Source organism: Cinclus cinclus, chromosome 3 (genome assembly GCF_963662255.1).
Source record: "Cinclus cinclus chromosome 3, bCinCin1.1, whole genome shotgun sequence".
NCBI classification, from domain to species: Eukaryota; Metazoa; Chordata; class Aves; order Passeriformes; family Cinclidae; genus Cinclus; species Cinclus cinclus.
This window is the reverse complement of record NC_085048.1, coordinates 48,136,327-48,157,995: the sequence shown is the minus strand read 5'-3', so window position 1 is coordinate 48,157,995 and position 21,669 is coordinate 48,136,327. Positions and strand designations below refer to the sequence as shown.

At 38.3% G+C, this 21,669-nt stretch overlaps 1 protein-coding gene across 1 annotated transcript in view; it reads left to right on the top strand.

Annotated features, from left to right (window-relative positions):
- ROS1 (ROS proto-oncogene 1, receptor tyrosine kinase) overlaps positions 1–21,669 on the top strand; it is a 68,469-nt gene that overhangs the window by 24,012 nt on the left and 22,788 nt on the right. Inside the window, exons 18-35 of the mRNA XM_062488973.1 lie at positions 644–744; positions 2,281–2,495; positions 2,888–3,051; positions 3,602–3,764; positions 4,529–4,782; positions 5,606–5,669; positions 6,317–6,519; positions 6,993–7,204; positions 7,600–7,886; positions 8,766–8,942; positions 10,753–10,970; positions 11,394–11,535; positions 15,511–15,743; positions 16,549–16,725; positions 17,731–17,905; positions 18,377–18,494; positions 20,486–20,673; positions 21,262–21,354. Coding sequence (XP_062344957.1) covers positions 644–744; positions 2,281–2,495; positions 2,888–3,051; positions 3,602–3,764; positions 4,529–4,782; positions 5,606–5,669; positions 6,317–6,519; positions 6,993–7,204; positions 7,600–7,886; positions 8,766–8,942; positions 10,753–10,970; positions 11,394–11,535; positions 15,511–15,743; positions 16,549–16,725; positions 17,731–17,905; positions 18,377–18,494; positions 20,486–20,673; positions 21,262–21,354 — 3,184 coding nt within the window. The remainder of the gene's footprint in view (positions 1–643; positions 745–2,280; positions 2,496–2,887; positions 3,052–3,601; positions 3,765–4,528; positions 4,783–5,605; positions 5,670–6,316; positions 6,520–6,992; positions 7,205–7,599; positions 7,887–8,765; positions 8,943–10,752; positions 10,971–11,393; positions 11,536–15,510; positions 15,744–16,548; positions 16,726–17,730; positions 17,906–18,376; positions 18,495–20,485; positions 20,674–21,261; positions 21,355–21,669) is intronic.

The window sequence follows — 21,669 nt, the reverse complement described above, 5'->3', positions numbered from 1 at the left end:
AAGAAATTAACAGGAAGATTGTTTAATTTCATTTTCCCCTTTATTTAATAATAAATTGTTTATAAAAAATTAAATATTCAAATTTCCTGGTTAATCAAAAAATGAAATAAAATTGTTCATCTGTTTTCCATAAGTAATGCAACATTTTAACTGTTTATGTATAAAATCAAAGCTGGAAAACAAAGACAAAAGACATGAAATACTTTTTTCAAAAGATTTCAATACTTTCAATTTGGTTTTCAATATTTTTTTCAGACTGGATGTCACCCACCTGTTACAGACAAAACATGTTAAAATACCAGACATATTCTCGTAGATTTTGATAGGCAGTTCCACTAAGCTCTTGATATGCTATTGCCATCATATCTGAGGTACTCAGATACTCCAGGGATGAACACTGTGATGGGTGTTAAAAAAATGTTATCTAGAAAATCACCAGCTGCTGTAAATAGGTGTCTACCAAGGACCTCATTTCTTTCTAGTGCTATCTCTTTTTGTGTTAAAGTAAACATTTATGGTAGTAATGGTATTTCTGCCAATAAAGAGCTCCTCATGATGTTGTCTAGACAACTGTTATGTCTAAGGGTTCTTACCTCAGAAGTGAAGATGTTTTCAAATTGCTATTTGGACTGCTTTTACTTAGGTGGTTGGTGTAACTTTGGATCTCACCTATGGCTTTCTTTACTGGCTTGTGCAAGATAGTCTGTGCCTAAACCTATACAGAGCTTCTCTCTGCAAAGAAGGGTAAGTAAATGCATAGCAGAGATAAGAAAGTCTCTGTTTTCTAGTTTTTGTCACACTCTGTAAGAAAAAAAAGTTGTCCAGTGCTGGGCACACTTTACTAATTTAACAATAGGCAAAAAGAAGAGCTAATGATCATAGTTAGCTGCTGGCAAACTACATGTTGTGATGGTTGGTAACACAGTTTTACAGTGAGAGAAACATGGTATGGAACCTCAACTGAACTGAGATCATGCTCATCAATTTTTAGATTTAGCTTTAGGAAATAATTGCTGTTTATTGTCTATTTTATCTTGGGATTTGTAACACTTGACAGTTTCCAAATGCCTGGAGCTCTGTAACTTGCTCATCTCATGAATCTCAGGACTTGAAGTGACACCACTTTCTCACCTGAGCAAACAGTACTGAGCAGGCTTTCCTCTTGATCATCCTGAATGTGAAAGGGCCGCATTACTCCAGAAGGGCAAAGTTTAATAAGTCAAAGCATAACTGATTCATAAATATTTATGGATTAGCTTGATTATTGACTAAAACCTTGAGAAAAATGGTGGTTTGTTCTCTAAGTGCAAGGTGCATAATCCATAGTAGTTTGTGAAACTGTTTTTGCTCCCTTCCATGTGGAGAATGCGATTATTTATTTTTTTTTTTTTCAAGCATCGGATTAAACTGCTTAAACTTAATTGAGCAACATCTGTATTTACATGTGCCCATAATGTTGCAGGCTGGCTTTGTGGGGAATCAGATTAATTTTCTGACTGATTTTAGACTTGCTATGATTAATAGTAAACACTTAAAGGATCAAAATATGTTGATTAGTTTTAGCTGGAACATGCAGCTCCATTATGAACCAATTGGCAGCCATAAATCATTGTCCCTGGCATGTCAGAGTACAGAGATTAGAAGTGATCCATCCTAATGGACCTCATGGTGTGTCAAAGCTTTTCCAAATTTGTTTTAGATGGCATGCTCAAAGACATTTTTGAGATGGCAAAATTATGCTTCCTACAACATATTTTATCTCTTACCAAGATGAATTGGGACCTAAAAAGGCCTGTAAGTTTAAATCACCAGTGATCCCAGAAAATAAAAATGTTAATAGATCTTAATAAATAACAGAAGGAAACTAGCAGGGTCAAATAAATCTGGGTTCCTGATGTTGTGATGTAGAATGAATCTCATGCTCTGAAGTAGACTTCACTATTTCAGTGGAATTGCTGAGAGAAGGTGGGATGATTTTTCAAACTACTCATTTTTCTGCATCTATGCAGCAGAATCTTAAACTATCTTAGATTAGTTTTCCAATGAAATAAAAGGAATGAAGGCTTTTTGTTCTTTCTGCAATGTTTCATATTCTGAAAAGTGTTCTGCTTTAAGGAGCTTAAAGAAAAATTTTTGATTTGATTTCCTGCCTCCTACATTTTAGAATTTGAATTTTAAGTATTAAGAACTTGAATTATACTTAACATATCAAACATTGCATAAATCTGCTCCCTCTACACGTGTGCTATCAGTTTCCTAATTTCATACATGTTTCCACAGTTGTGGTAATGCCATCATCACAGAATTTGCAGCATGGAGTACTTCAGAAATATCTCAGAGTACAATGGAATACTACAGTGGTCGTCTGTTCTGGATTAATAAGCTTCAGATCATTACAGTCCAGGAAGTCAATCAGAGCATTAGCATTCCCTTCTCACAACCAGCAGAGTTTACAGCCTTTACCCTTGTTCAAGCATCACTTAAACCTTTGCCAGGTACATTATTTTATGTAAACTCCTCAATAAAGGTATTCACTGTCAGCCTGCAATTCTTCATTCTTGAAATTCTTTAGTCATTTGACTTATTAATAAAAATATCAGGTTACACCAGATATATATATATATGTGTGTGTGTGTATGTATATATACACACCACCTGATAAATATGTCAGGATAACGTGCAATTATAAAAGCTGATTAGTATGGATAAAAAGAATACATGCTGTTGTTATTTATTGTTTCTGTTTAATGCTGGCTTATAGTATTTAATGTTTTAAGTCAATATTTTTTTATTTGAATAGTCTACCTTTTCCTCACATTCTTTAGAAGATTATTATTATTACTATTATTATTATTATCATCATCATCATCATTCTGTTTATGGACAGGAAATTTTTCTTCTATGCCAAAAGTGATTCCAGATTCAGTGCCAGAGTCTTCTTTTAGAATTAAAGGAAATTCCACAAGTTTTCACATCACTTGGAGTCCCTCCACAAAGGTGGAATGGGGAACTGTCTTTTACTGCGTGGGATCAAAAGCTCTACAAATGAGGGTATTTATGCAATCCCTCCATATTATGTACATGTATTACTGTGTCTACTTGCTGATACAAAAGAAGTGGGATTTGTTTCTTCTCTGGCATTTACAGATTGGTCAAGAACCAAACTAAATTACAAACAGAGTGCAGGTTGTTCAGTTTCTCCACCACTACAGGCAGCAGTAGCTCTGGGCTAGTGGCTGGGATGTGAAGAGCCAGACAAGGAGATCACAGTGATCAAAATTTAATGAGAAAGCCTCTCACAGTAACTCAGAGACAGAAGTGTCCTCTGAGATAACAACCAGGACAGCCTTTGCCTGAATGTGAAATGCAGCCTTCATCCCCCCTTTAGAGCATTTGGCAAGCTTAATTTAAATTCACAGTGCAGATTGCTGGCACATCACTGCAGTGCCACAGGAGCTGGTGAAACAATGACTGCTCACAGGAGGAGTAGCTGTATTTTGATTTAGTTGACCAGTTTGGTGTGGGAATTTTGGAAAACTGAAGGCCTTTTCAGTAGGAAAAAAGTTTTGCTTTATTTTGTTCTATTTAATTTCATTTGCAGTCTCTGGAGAGTGAAGGATGCCTTCACCCCCATAATCTGACAGTGCCATCCTATCGAGTGGATTGGCTGGAACCATTTGCACTCTTTGATTTTACTGTCACTCCATACACGTACTGGGGCAAGGCACCAATGACATCTCTATCCCTTCGAGCCCCTGAAGGAGGTACTAGAATTTTCCATCCTGTTCCTCCTGTAATGGCTACTGGGAGCAGCTCAATGTCAGCAAGTGAAACCCTGGCAAAGGATGAGCAGCTTTCAGAGCTAGTCAGATGCAGGCAGAGTTGCAGGGATATGTTTCTGAGTATCTTTGGTAATCATCTATTGCATCCATAAATGCAGACAATTGAAGTAATTGAATTCAGAACAGAAAATTCAGGACAATATATCTAGCATGTGCCTGTAACTATGAGTAAGAAAGAGAAATTGAATTCATTACAGTGAACACAAAAGGCTGCATGCAATATCTTAACCACTTAGTAGATTTTTAATAAATGTTATACACATTTTACTCTTGCTTCAGTGTTTATTTTTGGTCTTACGCATGTCTAAGTCAGTTAAAATATAATGTTGAGTGACTGAAGCACTGAGAAAGCTTATGAGATGCAGTAGATTTTGCAGTGAAGAGGAGAGGGGATAGAATATGCTCTGTGTTGTGAAAATTTTTATAGGCCCACAGCTACATACAGGACTTGGTTAAATAGATATGTCCCAATCTCACTGCAGGAGTGCAATTTTTTCCTGTTTATACAGATCTTTCTTTTGGCTAGGCAAGTTAAAATCAAATAGCCTCACATCAATGAAAAACAGAAAGGAATAACCATTAAGTTTTAGATAATATTCTGTAGAGTTAGTTAAGGGGTAGGGTTTGTGCTTAAACAGGAATATTTTGTTTTGTGTATTTTATCTTTTTTTTTTTTTTAAATACAGTTCCTTCAGCCCCTAGGAACCCTAGAATATATATGTTACGCAATAACCTCCATGGAAGTGATGGGAAAGTCCTTGTGGAGCTCAGGTGGGACAGACCTGAAAGGGTCAATGGAGTATTAATGCAGTTCAAGGTTTACTATCAGCTATTGAATCAGAGCAGCACTTTCATGGAGTGGATTGAAAGCAATGTTAAACCCATCCAGATGCAGCTTTCTCTCAAGGATGTGCTTCCCAGTCTCACAGTAAGGTTTCAGGTATGAAAAATTACTAAGCTTGTCTCATGCTACATGGTAGATGTTATCTGTGCAGTCTGATGTGCTTGCCTGGGAGATTTTTTTTTTTTTTTTGCTTGGGGCAAGATCTTGTTGTTTTTGCTTGTAGAACTGCTGATTTGCTGACTCACCCATGGATACCTGGCTTAACCTCTCTGTGTATCATGCTGTTCACTAAATGATGAAGCCCAAAAGGAACTTTTCTAGAGGTTTCCCCAAACTACTTCTAAAAACTGCAAGTTGGACACAGATACAACTGATCTGGTGGAGAGTGACAGGCCTTTTGAACAGAGCTGCAGTTTGAGAAATGCAAGGACTCGTGGCTTCCACTGAAAGAGACTTCCAGTCTCAAAACTTGTCAGAAGTCATATTTTCATTGGAAAAAAAAGGTTTGGAACAGACAGAATGTGTGCTTGAAAGACAAGTTAAAAGCATGAGAGCACTGAATAGACCAGATACTAATAGGGGAGAAGGCCACATCCAACAAATAGTAGGAATTATTCCTATTTATTAATTATTAATTTTCCTTTCCTGGGAAAGGAAACAAAAAGGCTGCCTGGAGTCCTTTGAGCTCTAACTGTTAGATACAGCATGGATTGTCAGTCTCTGGACTACTGCTCAAAATTCTCTTCACAGCCACGGACCCAACTTGAATGTAGCTTTTGAACTGACCAGCACAGCCTTATGTCAAATAGAGCACACATTTATGTTCCTAGATGAGCAGAAAGGGGTTTTTTTAAGAGCTCCACAGGCTCTCAAATGCAGTCATTTGTGCTGTTAGTTAACATAATGTCCTGTCCCACAGGTGCAGGCCTTCACCTCTGTAGGTCCAGGACCTTTGTCTGATATGGCAGAGAGGAATTCATCAGGTAGGGATGATTTAGTTGCCATCTCATGGTTTGTGTGCAATAGCTGGTGAAAATGACAGTACAAGAGTTTGGTAATCTGATAAATAGCCTCCAACATTTTATGTGGTATACAGCAGACACAACAGAGGAAGTGGTTACATCCTCTGAAAGATTGACACATTCCTTATCATTAGATTAAATTTTGGGAATTTCAAGCCTTTCCTCAAAACTATGATAAATTAGTGTTTTTGTACAACTCCAGGCTGGCATGGAACAGTAGGTTTTCACCTGTAATCTGTATACTTCTAGAGATGATAACATATTCCTAATCAAGCTGTCAAAGTTAACTAGGAGAGTTAGAGACCCACTAGAGATCATAGGCTATTTCTAGTTTGGCTGTTAAAAGCCATTAAATGAGAAAATCTGTTTTACTATGCATAAATTTGTTAAGCAAGCATTCATGATACCACTGGAAATATCTTAGTAGTTTGATTGTGATGACAAGAGGGCATCTCATTACTTTATTTATTTACTGTGGCATACAAACAAGTATGATAAGTTCAGACCCATCATTTTCTTGTATCTCATACTTGCTTTCCTTATGAATGACTGTGATTATCTGGGATGGGGTTTTTTTTGTTAATTCTGCTGTGCCCTTTTCCTTCCAGATCTTTTCCCTGTCCCAACTCTAATAACTGTTTCTGCCAGCAAGTTGTTTCTTGCTGACATAGACAGTGGTCAAACCATATGGGAACTTTCAGCAAAGACTAATGTAAAGGACATCTGTTATACTGCTAATGATGACAAAGTGTACCATATCACTGATGATTCTCTTTTTATTCTGAATGTACAGAATGCTTCAATGTTTCAGGTATTCCTTTGTTCACTCCCTTACTTGAGAGAATCTAGGAAAATGATCATTACATGACCATTGTTGCCATTATTTTATGGCCAACTGTGTTTTTAAAAAAGTAAAAAATGACCAGAGTATGCCATTGTTAAGGTTGTCCTGTTAATCATAGATGGTTTTACAGACATCTGCTTTGTTGATATTTTATCAGATGTTTAACTTAAAGTTAATACTAATAAATACAAGAAATTTGTATTTTGTATCCCATTTAATTTAATTTACTTCATTCTAATTTCAAGTATATGAAGGTAACAAATGATATTTGTGAAACAATAATTTTGATTTGTCTAAAAATATTGCCAATCCATGACACATCTTTGTATTTTGATTTCTATTCCCCAATTAGACATTTTTCTTTCCGAAATAAATTGATTTTCATAATGTCTTGACAACAGATTGGAAAATTCTGTCCTGTTTTTTATATTTTTCCTAAGTTTTTCAAAGATGCATATCTTCACAATGTCACAGCCATCACAGTTGATTGGATTGCAAGACATCTCTTTGTTGCCCTGAAAACACCACAGGATGAAACTCAAATATTTCTTATTGATCTTGAACTCAAGAAAAAATCTCTAAAAGCCTTAAATATGCAGCTGGGCAAAAGTAATTCAACTGTATCATCTCTGTTGTCATATCCTTTCTTAAGGTAAGGCACATACTGCTAATAATTTCTTTGAAGCAAATTTTAGACATGATTTTCATTAAAACTTGAACTGTTAAAGACCAAAAAGAACTTTTCATTGTAGATGAGTTTTGGAATTATGTAAATCTCAGAAATTTTTGGATGTAGTACTACTTTGGAACTGCTAGTTGAGCTTGGACATATCTAATTTCAAAAAATGTCTGTGTTTGAGTAAAGATTTCAAATTATGCTTAACTACTGGTAGGTTAGTCTATATGAGTAATGCAAATGAAAGTCAGCACAAAACAACAAATTTTTTACCGAAACCGTTTTATCCAGAATAGTCAGTTACTGTGCCAGACTAGGATTGTATTTAGGTTGAAGTTTTTCTACTGAAAGTAATGCATTTTCTTTGGCAGCCGCTTGTACTGGATGGAAGAGCTGAACAATGGCAGCCACATGTTTTATTATGATATTCTGAACAACACTGTGCACCACATCCTGGGACACGGATTGGTCGAAAAACAGATGAGGAACAACTGCACCTGTAATGTCACAGAAGCAGAGCTAGGAAGACCTATGAGTATAGATTTGTCTGACTCCAAAAATCCCCAGCTGCTTTTTGTCAGAGGAAGAGATGAAATATGGGCCTCAGATGTGGATGGTTGCCACTGCTGGAGAATTATCAAAATAACAAATATTCAAGGTCTGAGTGTTTTTTATTTTTCTAGGTAGTTTGTGATTCTTGCTGTCTCTTACTTCAAACAACATTAATTTCAGAAAATAACATTCATGAAACACATTTTTCATAAAACACTCTACAGTCAATATGGACAAAATATTTGTGTTCTGTGTTTCCAGTTGCATACCCTGTTCATACAAACTAGGAGAAAGAGCAGTGTGAAGATGTTTACTGATGCAAGCGTGTATTCTAGTAAGATGTAAAAGAAATGTTATGGCCTCAAGTGCTACTTGTCACTAGATTTCACTAAGAACATTAATACATTACTTTGCTAGGGTTTGTATTAGCTACACCTATTGCAGTTTATCTCAGTGTAAAGATACAATAACTTATGCCTGAAAATGGCATTGTAGACTTCATCATGTGGGGAAGGTACTTTACACAGGTAGGGTCTTGTATGACAAATTATCCATGTTTTACTTCTTGTGATAATAACACTGGAGGCATGCTGATAAAGTTGCTCTGTTACCAGAGGAGCTGTCTTAGTTTTTCCTGAAAGATGGCAGATCATGGTGGTTTTCATCTTGGGGAAAAAAAGCAAAATTTCTTTAGGCATCTCTTGCTTTTGTATTTTATTTCTTGTGTTTGTTAATTGAATAGCAGTTCTCATAATTATGAGTAATTAAGCACCTTCAAATCTGCACCTGCAAACTGGAATAACAGTGTCTCAGCTTCACGAGACCCTCTGGAAAATATCAGAAATCTCAAGAGGCAGTCTTTGAGGATACAGTATGTCCAAGATAACTATATGGACTCACTGCGAATACAAGCAGCTGCCTGCTTCTGTAAAATCATCTGCTCAGAGCTGGCTATAAAACTTATTTGTGTAATGTTTTCCTACAGGTAATAAGATTGGCAGCTTGACTGCAGATAAGAAATTTATATACTGGACCGCTGAAAGAAAGGAATATGCTGAAATTTGGCTAGCAAGTAAAGAAAGCAGAAGATGTTTTCTTCACAAGAGAGCAAACCATATGCTGAAAATCTTAGCTTACAGCTCAGCAGCACAATCATATCCAGGTAGAGGGGATTTGGGTTGTTTTGTGAATGTAACCAATTTCTTTCAGAGCATCTATTTAGCTTGCAGATCGTGCTATGTGTATTTATGTAAAGTACATTTCATGGATTTGAACACTCTTTCAACAATTTGCACATTTTTAAAAGGATTAATATAAGGACTGGCCTTGTGTTGGATACAATGGGAGCTCATGAAGAATATTATCCCTGTTTGTCAATACCAAACTGCGCCTATTTTCGAAGTTGTGTGAGACCTGGAGTTTTAGAAAAGGTGGTGCACATTACAGCACAGAAAAAGAGCAAATATGTTCCACAGTGTTACAGCAAGAGTTTGATAGATCCCTGTTATGACACAGATTTCTGAGTGTGCTCACAAGTATGTAGAACTTAAAAAAGTCTGTCCTTCCAAAGAAAAAAGATAAGAACTCTGCTTAATAAAGTGATTTTTAATGAAGCACCCAAGAGACAATTACTGGTTACATTATAGTAGACCCAGGCTTCACTTAGAACTCCTAATATTTTAAACAAGCCATTATAGAATGATAATGAAAGAAATAAAACATTAGTTTCAATATAAAATTAGGATTCATGGTACCTATAAAGATTATAATTGTAAATGCAGAGGTTTAGAACAGCTACTAGCATGATAAATATATTAAAATATTTCTTGAACTCCAGTTTTGCATAAAAAGGCTGGCAAATATACAAATGAATATTGTAACAAGATGAACTTCTTTGGAATTAAAAAATTCACATTCTTTTGGGTGGCTGGTACAGTCACACCTGCCTGCAGCTGCTCTGACCAACGCTGAGGATATTCTTGCCAACACTTTGGGCATGTTTGTTCTCAGGAGATCTGTGAGGGCTTGGCATTGATGCAGGTGCCTGGTTTGGCCCTGGTACAGAATGTGCCAATCCCTTTTCCCCAGGGACAGGGTTTCCTGCAAGAGCCCCAGGCTTAGACGGTGCAGAAAAGGAAGAACCAAATTTCAGTCCAAATGGGTTATTTCTACCCAGAGATCCCCATGGAGATTTTCTAATTTACATTGACTGCTGCAAATATATTTGGAGGAATATGCATGAACCTGACTTTGGCAGGAATGGCAGGGTTGCTCACTTCGGGGAAAATGATCTTGACTATGAGGTCAGTTGTTGTGGCCTAAGGGCAAGCACTGGTTCTTTTACCTTCTTCCCTGTGCACACGTCTAAATTTCTTCCTTCTTAGCAGGAAGTCCATTTAATATATTTTTATTTTGTTTCTGGAAGTACATCAAGTGATGAGGAATTTTCTTTTGCTGCTTTTCAGTAACTGCAAGTGTAGTTTTCTGTTGTTTTCTCCCTCCTTTTCTACCTCCCAAGTTTGTCTCTCATTATCTGTTGTTACTTTACACATCAAAAGCTGTTGGGAAGAAAAAGCAGATAACATTTAATTGCTAGAGAAAGGCAGTGTCTATTCAGCATAACTGTCTTGCCTGTAACAGGCAAGTTTGCGCTCATCAATATGTACTTCCCTGACAACACAGAAACTACAATTTACATTTCCATCTTCTACTTCAAGAAGAACCTAAATTCTTTATTAAAGTTGTATTTTATAAAAGACAAATGAGAGTTTCTTTGAGGGCCACTATTTTTGTGTCCATGAGACCAATCAAATAAAGTACTTCCAGGTGGAATTTTCTTCTGTTTCTCTTTGTGAGAGCAAAAAGAATACTTTGTAGTTATTCTTTCTCATATGAACTGTGGTAGAATCCCATGAAAGTTTGGATTAGTCCAGCCATAATTTAAATTTTTTATCTTTTGATGTCTTTCCTAGATAAAAGATGCCTGATACTCTTGCCAGACACTGAGAAACCTACTATCCTTGCTAAGACTAACACCAGTTTCACATTAAGCTTGCCATCTGTCACACCACAGCAGCAATGTCCTGGCATATCCCAGCCTACACCAACGTACCTGGTATTTTCCAGACAAGTGACCAACATCTGCAGGAACTCAAGACAGTGTTTGTCTGCTCCACAGCAAAACACATTGGTATGGCTACTTCACACAGAAATGCATGTGATATCACCTATAAATAGGGAATGTGATATCACTTCTAGTGATTTTATGAATCATTTTGTAGCTTTCTGTCACGAGTTTTTCCATTTCCACATCCCAACAGTAACTGCCATCTCCCTATGGTATTTGGTAAGTGGTAGATTCCTTAGCTTTCCTTTGAGCAAGTATCCCCCTACATTTTGGTTCGTTTTTTGGTATGTGCTTTCTTTTCTATGGAGACCTATTACTGGAATTATCAATCCAACTTTTTTTTTTTTTTAAAACACTAAAGTGGATTACTATGCAAAAACACTACTGTATTGCTTTTTGAACACACATTTCTTTGACATATGATTAGGTTGATATATGGCTCTCTTTTCTAAGAATGCATATTTATTTTCTGATTTTGACTTACAGGAATATCAGGGTCCTATTGCTGTTTTAGAGAACCTACAGCCATTTTCAAGTTATACCATACAAGTTGCAGTGAAAAACTTCTATTCAGATGAGGAAGTACTGCCTGCAGGAGAAGGCACAGTTGGCACAACTCTGTATGGAGGTTTGTTTCATACTTTATTCTGATTTTGAACAGAGTTCTCATCTCAGTTAGAGAAAGGTATATGCAAATTTGGGTTGTAAATCAGAAAGCAGACAAATAGTCTGCTTAAAATATAACCTGTGCAGACCTTTTCAAGGTTTTGGCAAGCAAAACCTTGATGAATTTGTAAGTTTCATTCAATATATTTGGATCTATTCTTTAATGATTTGGCTTATTGCCTTCCTGAGGAAAGATAAATCATGGTTAAAAGTGACTGAACAGTTGCAGCTTCTGCCTTCGGCCGCATCTTCAAATAATGTGCATTTGAATGTATGTGTGGTTATGCAGGTTTAAATATCTGTGTTATGTATTCATTCAGCATTAAGATTTTTTTCCCTTGGCTTGATATCGTTCCCATAATTGCTGTTTCTAAGGGTAATGCAGATTTGTTTTGTTGTGAAACAGGCTGAAAAGACAACACTTCATTTTTACTTTTGGCCTGAATGAAAACATCTAATTTTCAGCTATTTTCAAGAATTTGGATGTGCCCTTTCAGTCCTTATTCTTTGAGAATACTACAGTCTGAGCTACATCCCTCCCGTGCTTGTAAACACCTCAGTTACGGCAGGAAGATGCTCCTACTTATCCCCTGCTTCACTCTATCTCTTTGTAGCTGTAGGGCAGCTACTGTGCAAGTTTTCTTAAAGCTCTTGACATCTTCCAGAAAAGGAAGGATCATGCTAAAGGTGCATGCTATGCTTTTACAGGTGTTGCAGCCCAACCCAGCAGAACTATCTTGCTCAGCACTTTTTGGTTTTTTGCAAGTGTAATTTTGTACATGCACACTTGTCTGTATGAGGACCCAAATTTGTGCTCCTCTTCATATAACTTTCTCAGTGCTTCTGCTAAACTCCCTTGCTGAAAACATGGAAAGCCATTTTGAGAGGTAGCTATTCCCCATAGTATGCATAGTGCTTGCTCTTCTGTTGTGTCCATGTTGTCAATGCTACCAGCCACTCTCAGCTTGATCCATATAAACTCTTCACTTGCAAAGCCATCAGGCACCTCTGTCAGTTCCTAAGCGAGAGAGTCAGAACTATAGCCAAGTCTACATGACAGCATATCTGTGTTTTGCTGAAGGACTGGGGAGGTGGTACCTAGGGATTCTTGGTGTTGAGCTCATTGGGATGTGGGAATGATGTTGTCCCCATCTTAATTAGTTTTCTTTCCTGGGTCTTATCCTGCAGAGTTGGAGTAGTTCTTTTTTTGAGAGAGGGTAAGGGAGTGAAACTGAGAGGCACAGCAGCCTTTGGGCACTGGCTCCCTTAGCCTGGCTGCATCAGTGCTGGCTGTGTCTGGCACAGAGCCGTGCGGGCTGCACAGCTGTGCATGTGGATATTGCTGTGACATACAGTGAGGGAACCATGGCAAGACTCCCAAGGTTTTCCCTTACATCTTTTTACCTCTCCTTGGGTTTTGGCTGTTTCAGAAGTTGATGGAATAACTGGAATTGAAGTATGGACAGCCACCACTGTGTTTTTCTTTCTTTCCTCAATGTCTCTTTCCCCTAGTGATCAACTGTGCCCAAGAAAATATTTTATCTGGAATACCTGGCAACAAGTACATGCCAGGAGTCCTAATTTCCTTTTTTCTTTCCTTAGGGATGCGCTCTGCAGTTTCTTTAAAGGCTCATTCATAGAATAATCAGCTCCTCTCTTTGCCACTATTGTCCAGAGGAGAGGACACCTGAAGCCAGTGGCTTCTTACGCACAGATCATTCCCTGTCTTTTGTCCTGGGAGCAGTCGCATCCTTCCCCTTAAAAACTCTCTGTTTAAGGTGAACTTTTCAGCTTTCAAATGAAAGTGAAACAACAGGTGCAGGCATATTGCCACTGTTCTTGTGGAATCCAGACATGCTATACTTTGAAAGTTCTCTAGTTCAATTCTGCTGGGATTTTTCTCTTAACAGTCAGATCCTTTAGCATCTGTACCATCAAGCAAATAGCCTTCCATCCTATGTGGATCACTGAATATTGTGAGCCAGTCTCTTCTACCATGCCTACAGTGAGAGGACTGGAGGAAATGGCCTTTATCTGAGATGGGAAATTCAGATTACTTATCAGAAAAAAATGTTTACGCTGTTCGAGTGGGCAGGTGCTGGAATAGGTTTCCCAGGGCAGTGGTGGAGTCACCATCCTTAGAGGTGCTTCAGAGGCACCTGGTGCTGGGTGGTGTGGTTTAGGGGTTACAGTGGTAGTGCTGGGTGACAGTTGGACTTGATGATCTGAAAGGTCTCTTTTAACCTTGGTGATTCTACCTTCTTATGCAGTCTGTGGAGAAAAACAAACAAACAAACAAAACTCCCCAAAACACCCAACAATTCTAGCCTTCTATCAGTAGATCTCAAGTCTTTGCATGGGATTCCACATCTGTAATAAAAAATTTGTGTGACACTTTGATTGAATAACATTAAATACTATTGGGGTGTGGCAAGAATTGACACAGTAACTTTTTTTCTTTTGTGGTAAACTGTGCCGTCCTGCAGCAACCTAAACCCTTTCAGTGATGAAACATAAAGGCAGCATATGAAATGGGAAACTGGATTGCTCCACTCAAACAGAATTTTTTAGTCTCATGTTAAAATGAAACATGAAACTCAGATCAGGTTTCTCTAGTTGGGACAAAATGAAAAATCTGGATGAAAATCAAGTCTTAGACAAAAAGCAAACCAAACCAACAAAAAACCCTCACCCCACCCCAGCCTACAAACCCTGAGTATTTTGAATAGGTATTTGTATCAGTGTTCAGAGCTTTACACAATTTGTTGAAAAACTTCCAGCCAGCTGTAAATAGAAGGTATATGTGTGCTGACACTTATGCTCTCAATTTCATGAATGTAGCTGCCAGTTTAAATTGTAATCAGATGCTGCTAGAGCCTCTTGAAGTGTGTACACTATTTAACACCTCTGAAGCTGTGTGAATTCCCTCTGCCTTTTTCTCAATTCTCTAATGAAGTGAAAGAAGCTTGGAATAATTTGTGCTTTCCATCAAATAACAAGGTAGAGGGAGTGAAGAAAAGAGGAAGACAATTAATGCATTGTTCTTGCCACAGAGTGTCACTCTTACTCCACATATGTTTCATGTGGAGCTAGACAAATGAGAAATTTTTCTTCTTTCCTAGTCTAATTTCTGTATATTTCATCAAATAATCTGTAGTCTTGCTACTAAGATATGAATTAAAACATATGGACTCATAATTTTGATATGTTGGGAACATAAATAGTATAATGACTTGTCAACCTTTGCCTTTTCCTATTGGACAGCTCAGTAAGAAATTAAAAAATAATGCAGAGTGGAGACATGCCATAAGCCATTACAAAGTCTGTGATCTTAAAACTTCAAAGGAAGGGTTGATTTTTCCAGAACAATTAGTAAGTAACCAGCTGGCATGGACATCCGACCAGCAACCCAGTTTCTTCCTTACACAGCTCAGACAGACTCTGTATTTCTGAGAAAAATTGTAAATAATGGGAAATAATGCTTAGTTCTGTATTTTATTCCCTCATAAGTTTCTGTTCAAGAAAATACTTTCCAAATGGAACAGTGCACAGGTATTTTTTTGTCTACATATTCAAGCAAGCAACATATTAAACTCACATCTGACGCCCTGATTAGGAAGCTAAGAGGGAGCAGGAATTCAGTGACATGGCTAGAAATGTAGAGGTATAGGACAGGAGCTGTTTTCCTGTTGTTGTTCAGTTTTTTTGGTTTTTTTGTCTTCTTGTGTATTAGGGTAGCCAAGAAGATACTAGAAGTCCTTCAAAATACTTTGAATTTGCCTGCAGCTGACTGACTAGACCAGAAGACAAGTTTTACATGTGCAGAGTTTCAGTCCTGTGAATGAATCATATTAATATGCTTATATCCTTCTTTTCTTCCCTTGGTGACATTTCTTGTCTTCTCTAAAACAGAGGTTAATTTTTCTTTCTGTTTCAGTACCAGAGGCAGTTGGCACTATTAAAACATTAGTTTTGTCTGACACCACCATCAACATATCTTGGAGTGAACCTCTGAAGCCAAATGGACCTCTTGAATCCATCCGCTATCAAATCTCTGTCAATTTATTGCCTCCTGTTCCAGCAACACCTTTGAGAAAAAGTGAATTTTCAAATGGGATGCTTGCCTGGTCTGTCAGTGGGCTCCAACCTGGAACAAATAATTCATTCAAGGTATAATTGCAAGTAGTTTTACCGGTTTGCTCAACCTGTAAATCTTTAGATTGCTCTTCTGTAGAGTGGACAAATAAAAGTGTGCAGTGTGGATTCATAAGAGCAAAATATACTGCTTCTCCCTTTACAGATGAAGGCTTTAAAAAAAGTAGTAAATGGTGTATCTGGAAAGCAGGTAAACCTGCTTAACCAAGTAAACATGTCTGCAGAATATGTACTGGGTATCACAAATAGAGTGATTTACACAGTTGGGAGAACATTCAGATGATGGCAGGAGGGGATCTCCAGGTCCTAATTTGATTTTGGGCTTTTGTTAATGATTTGGGTAATATAATGGGGAATATATATATATATATATATACACACACATACCTAAATATCTGTATGTGTGTGTATGCAAGTATGCATACCTAACATAGGTCATCTTTGCCTGTGGCTTAGTGCTAAGGCATTTCTTGACTTTGTGTTTCTGTGGTTCTAAAACACTGCCTAATATGTGATATCACATCTGGATGTCTGTGTAAGAGCATGTGGCATTTAAGAAAGATCTAGAAAGAGATGGTTCTCATTGTGAGATGAGAAACTAAGAAGAGTCTCTGGGGAAGGGTACACCTGGGCATAAACTTTCAGCCTGAAGGTATATAACTTTGCAGCTGTGAGGTGCAAAATCTTTCTATACCTGTATCTCTATTGCCTGAATACTGTCTTGTTTGAAACATTAGTCTTCCAAACACCTGGTGTTGCTAAAGCAAAGATGCCTTTCCAACTGCTCTGTTATTGTACAGTTCATCCATTGCCTTGCTAGGTTCTTGCTTTTCATCCTGATGAGAACTGGTTTTCTGAAAGTGTCCCTATAATTGCAAAAACTTTTGAGACTCCAGCTGCACCTATCAACATAATCACCAGAAATACCAGTTTCCAGCTAGAATGGAGAGCTCCCCTGCACATCAATGAAACCAACTTCTGGTTTGAGCTGCGTAAGGTAAAAATACCCCTAAGTTTTGGGGTGGGTTTTTCAGATCAGAGAAAATTTAACCTATTCTGTCCTGGTAAGCAGGATAGGGTGGCAGGATGTACATGAAGAGTCTCAGTGGATAATTTGGGCATGGTGATGTCAGTCTTAGCTGCTCAGCAGGGGCAGGATGGAGTCAGCATTTGCCAGGAACAAGGAGGAGTGCAGCTGTAGCATTTAGTACTCCACAGTGCCAAAGGACATCCTGCATGACCTCACCAGAATTCCTTCTGAGTCTCCTGTTTCAGCAGTCCTATCCCTGTTTCCTCGCTGCCCTGCCCCAACTGGGTTTGCAGTTGCAATCCTATGTCTGCCCTGAACAAGAAAAGGATTTTCAGCAACAAATATTAGCTACCACCTAGTATCTGGATTTTATTTTCCTGTGATAGAGGTTAGGAGAAAATGGTGGAGAGAAGACCAGATCCAAGGAGTAAGAAGTAAGCACTGCAGTGAGAGCAGCATGCATGGAAACTTCAGACTTCAACACCCGAACCACTGGACAGAGAAAAAGTCATGTCCTAAACTGAATCATGCAGAGATTCCTTACTGTAGTGAATCAGATTCGATAGACCTACACCAAACATTTCCCTGACTTAAAATAAATGTCACATCACAATTCCATTAACCCACCTCCTTTCAATTGCATCATGGCAAGCTGAACTCATGGGTACGTCACGATGATCCAGAAATATAAGGGGAAGGCTCCTTTTGGCCGTGTAAAGCAGGCACTTAATCTGTTGTTCTTTTTTTACTGCCAAGACTTGGAGGTCTCCTGAAAACAAAGAAGAAAATTAGGGTTTGTGTCCTTGGTCTCTGAGAGGACAAAGTCCCATGGTCCCATGGAAAGAGCACCTGCGTCAGATTTCCACTACGATATTAAGAGGTGGCAAATTAGTTAATCTAGCCAGGAATAGAACTGTGACACACTTTCAGCAGAGCAAGAAAGTTGACTATAATGATATTTTATTTCTCTAGTGGCCAACAAAAAATGACTGGTTTTCTCCTGTGAGCACTACATGTACAGGAAATCTTGTCTACATGTGCAACCTCACAGGAACTCTTCCTTGGACCAACTACTTCGTGCGAGTAACAGTAGTTTATGTTTCAGGAGTGAAAAGCACTTCCTCTTCAACAAGCTTTAAAACTACAGGTAAGCACTTAATGCAGGATAACAAGATTTTAAGACTCTTTGCAGGATGTGAATATTAAACATAATATTTTCAAAAATTAGCAGGCAATTTTCTTATACCAAGACCCAAGAGTTCTGTGTCTTTGAAGGATGAATAACATGATACCATACCTTCAGAAGTAATAGAGGGAAAGGAATGAGGTTCATTTCCAACTGGAGCAGAGGAAAGAGTGAGGGGAAATGAAATAAAATACCTATAATGCAAGTGAACTCATTACTAGTGAAAGGCTGTGAGTAAAAATTTTGGAATTTATCCATCACAAAGAGAAGGCCAAGGATTCATTCTCTATGAGGATTATTAATATAGATCCTCCTTCCTTTTTTATGTCTAAACACCAATGTACACATGAGATTTTTCTCTGCACCTGTTGGCCCTTTGTCATGCTACAAATACATTTTAAGGATTCTGCTTCTTCCCCTGTTTGGCTTAAGCTGGTGTTCCCGGTAAGCCAGGAGTTCCTAAAAGAGCAGAAGACTCCAAAAACTCTCTACAGTGGGAAAAGGCTGATGACAATGGAAGCAAACTGACCTACTACATCTTAGAAAGCAGGTAAGCAATGCATGAGGCACTCTTCCCATAGGTAGCAGCCTAGAACAAATCTGGGTGTGCAGGGCTTTTCAGGTGGGCTCCAATGGGAAGAATGAAATATATATGATGCTAAAGGCTCTTCCCTTCGGGATCTCTTTCTTAGATGAATCAAGTACCCATAATTTCCAGAAATTCTGGAAAACACAGAAGGAAAATAAACACTGACAACATTTCCAGAGCAATCTTGAAACACAATATATTTGTATCCATGTCAGTGAATTGAAGATTTACATCTCAACTTACATGTAATATGTATTTTTGGCTAGAATATATGTATAAACCTACTAGTGTTCAAAGGACTCAAAGAAGGTGTTGTAATATTGCTGGAAATAAAGTATTCCCACCCACATAGGATGACTGTATAATTTTTAAAGTGCTCTGTCATCAAATACCAATTGCTGGGCTATTGATGTTGCACTGGGGTGCCAGCTCACTCTTATTCCTGCACTGGCATTGGAAGGGCTGACTGGGCAGGTTAGAGTATATTGCTGTGGGCAGTGACTTTGAACTTCTAATTTTTTGACCACAACTCTGGAGAGATTTCTTTAAAGCAGTCAGTGCAATGTTTAATTAATGTTTTATTTTAAAATTAGGGGAGTCCATCTTCTGAAATATTGCAGTGATTTTTTGAAGTTATTACTGATGGAGGGAAGCAGTTTTCTAAACTCAGCCATTTCTTTCTCTGTGCTTATGAAAACTAAGGACTGGCAGCTCTCCGCAGCTGAAATGCTTTACCTACAGAGGTTTTCACCCAGATATATTTTTCTGGTGCTGTAAGCTTCCTACAGTTCTGTGAGCATGCAGGAGCACTGACCTGCATGCTCTGATAAAACAATAATTTTTATATGCCAGGAGACAATCTATACCTGACTTGCTGCTGATAGTAAGGAAAGGTCAGTCCCTTCGTCTGTGCCAGGGCTGTGCATTAGCTGCTCTGTTCTCCAGACTCCAGCTTCTTATTCAACTCTGGAATCATAATGCATCACTGAGGTGGTCTTTTAATGAAGTAAGCTTTTCTCTTGCAGTTTGAATGTACACATGCTGATGTTTTTGACTGAATTTCACAATAGGTAGAAAAATGTTAGGACAGTTGCATAACATTCTAGAAAATGTTTGCCTAGCCCTTTCAAGCAGACATTTTTCATACAGCTCTAGTGGCAACATGTACACACCACGGGCATGAATACATAGTTTTCCCATGTCTTTCTGGTTTTGAAGTGCTTGGCCTTTTTTCTTCATTAAAGCATGTTGGGAGAATGAGTGACTTGCTCATGAAGGTCATTTCCCATGATGTATTAGGGTGTTGTGTGACATGAAATGATATTTCAGATATGGCCTTTCAAGTTTAAGTACATGGTCTTCTTTTGGTTGGTGAATAATCAGCTCTGAATTTATTGTGAGCAATCAATCTCAGTCCAATGGGGAAAGGAAGAAATACACCCAGCAGTCAGCAGATACTGTGGGAAAGTGGCTAGCTAAAGAATGGTATCTTCACTGCCAATGACTTGCTTCCTATTTAGCTTGTGAAACCTGAGGCACAAGAGACACTGAATTACTCTGGGTCTGGAAGAGTGAAAAGCTCTAACACAGTAGAAATATATATCTTTTTTTTTCCCCAGAAAGCTAAATAAGAACATTTTGAAATCTTGGCTGTGAGGCATATACTGATACAGGTGAATCAGGCATATACTGAGCAGTTTTTTTGTGTCTAAAATGTTCTGTTATTTAATTTCCAATGCCAAGATAAAAATGTTTGGTTCCTAGCACTGCTGAAATGGCATGGCACTTTTTTTTTTTTTCTGTGTAGCCAAAATCCCACAACCAGATTGAGTTTTATGCAGGCAGAAAAATGCTGTGAAAACCATGAAACTGAAATAATGGGTTAAGGGTGAAGCAGTAAACTGCCCTGATGGCATTAATGACATTCCTGTGCTGTGCTGTGCATGTTGCAGGAAACAGTCTGGCAACAGCAGTGATGTGAAGTCCACGTGGAAGGTGGTTTACAACGGCTCCTGTGGCAGTATTTGCATGTGGAAGGCCAAGAACTTAGAAGGAACTTTCCAGTTCAGAGCAGCAGCTGCAAATGTGCTGGGACTTAGTGAATACAGTGACATCAGCATGGATATAATTTTGAGTGAAGGTATGTCTTGTATTTCTGTATTCTGTTAATCTTTTTTTTTGTTGTTGTTATTCTAAATAGTCATACCAATTTAGGAACAGAGACTGGCTATTTTAAAAACAATATTACTTCAAAGCTAAAGTAATGTTTCTAATAGGTAATAAGTGGTGATGTTTATATGGTGACCCCTGCTGCTAGTGCTCATCCAGGCTCTTTTGCTCAGAACAGTGGGTCTGAAAAGGGTTTCTGCTCATTTATGCCATCAAGCTCACACACTAGGAAAAGATATCAGAATTACTTCTTGCTTTCAGCCAGAATGCTAGACTTACACTTTGTGGGCGCTTTTGGAAATCCCACCTTGAGTAGTCAAACAGTTCAGCATTTTCTTTTTCTGCATATACATTAGGTCGCAGGAATGGCCCCAGTCCGGGGCAGAAGGATTAGTCTGACCCCATGCACATCCACATACAGCCTACAAGAGAGCTTTGTGCAGTGGAAGACCTTTACATAGCAGGCAGATGAAGGGTTCTCTCAGGTGTGCTCCACTCCCTGGGACTGACATTGCATGCATGCACAGTAATTAAGCCAATTTCCCTTTCTCTTTAACAGATAATATGATCTCCACAGGCACCATCATTGCTGTTGCTTCTGTGATTGGAGTTATTGTGCTGTGTTTGGCTGTGGTCATGCTATTGGGTTTTGGTATGTGATTGAGTTTTTTGTTTACTCTTGGTTTGCCAGGCCTCAGTGACAAGGAACTTCAGATGGTGGGAAATGACTAGCCTCCAGATTTAGGGAAATGCTCCCTCCCTAGGATGGATGGGAGCTGGCAGGAACTTGAATATTCTCATTCTTTGAGGCCCTAGAGATGGCTAATTATATTTTTGGTGTCAAGGACAGGATGGAAATTCACTCCTTCTTCAGGCATTTCTTGCTGTTGATTTCTAGTGAGGAGAGCACAGGAGTGCTTAAAGAATTCTAATGTTTGTGTTTATCCTTATAAAAACTTGCACCTTG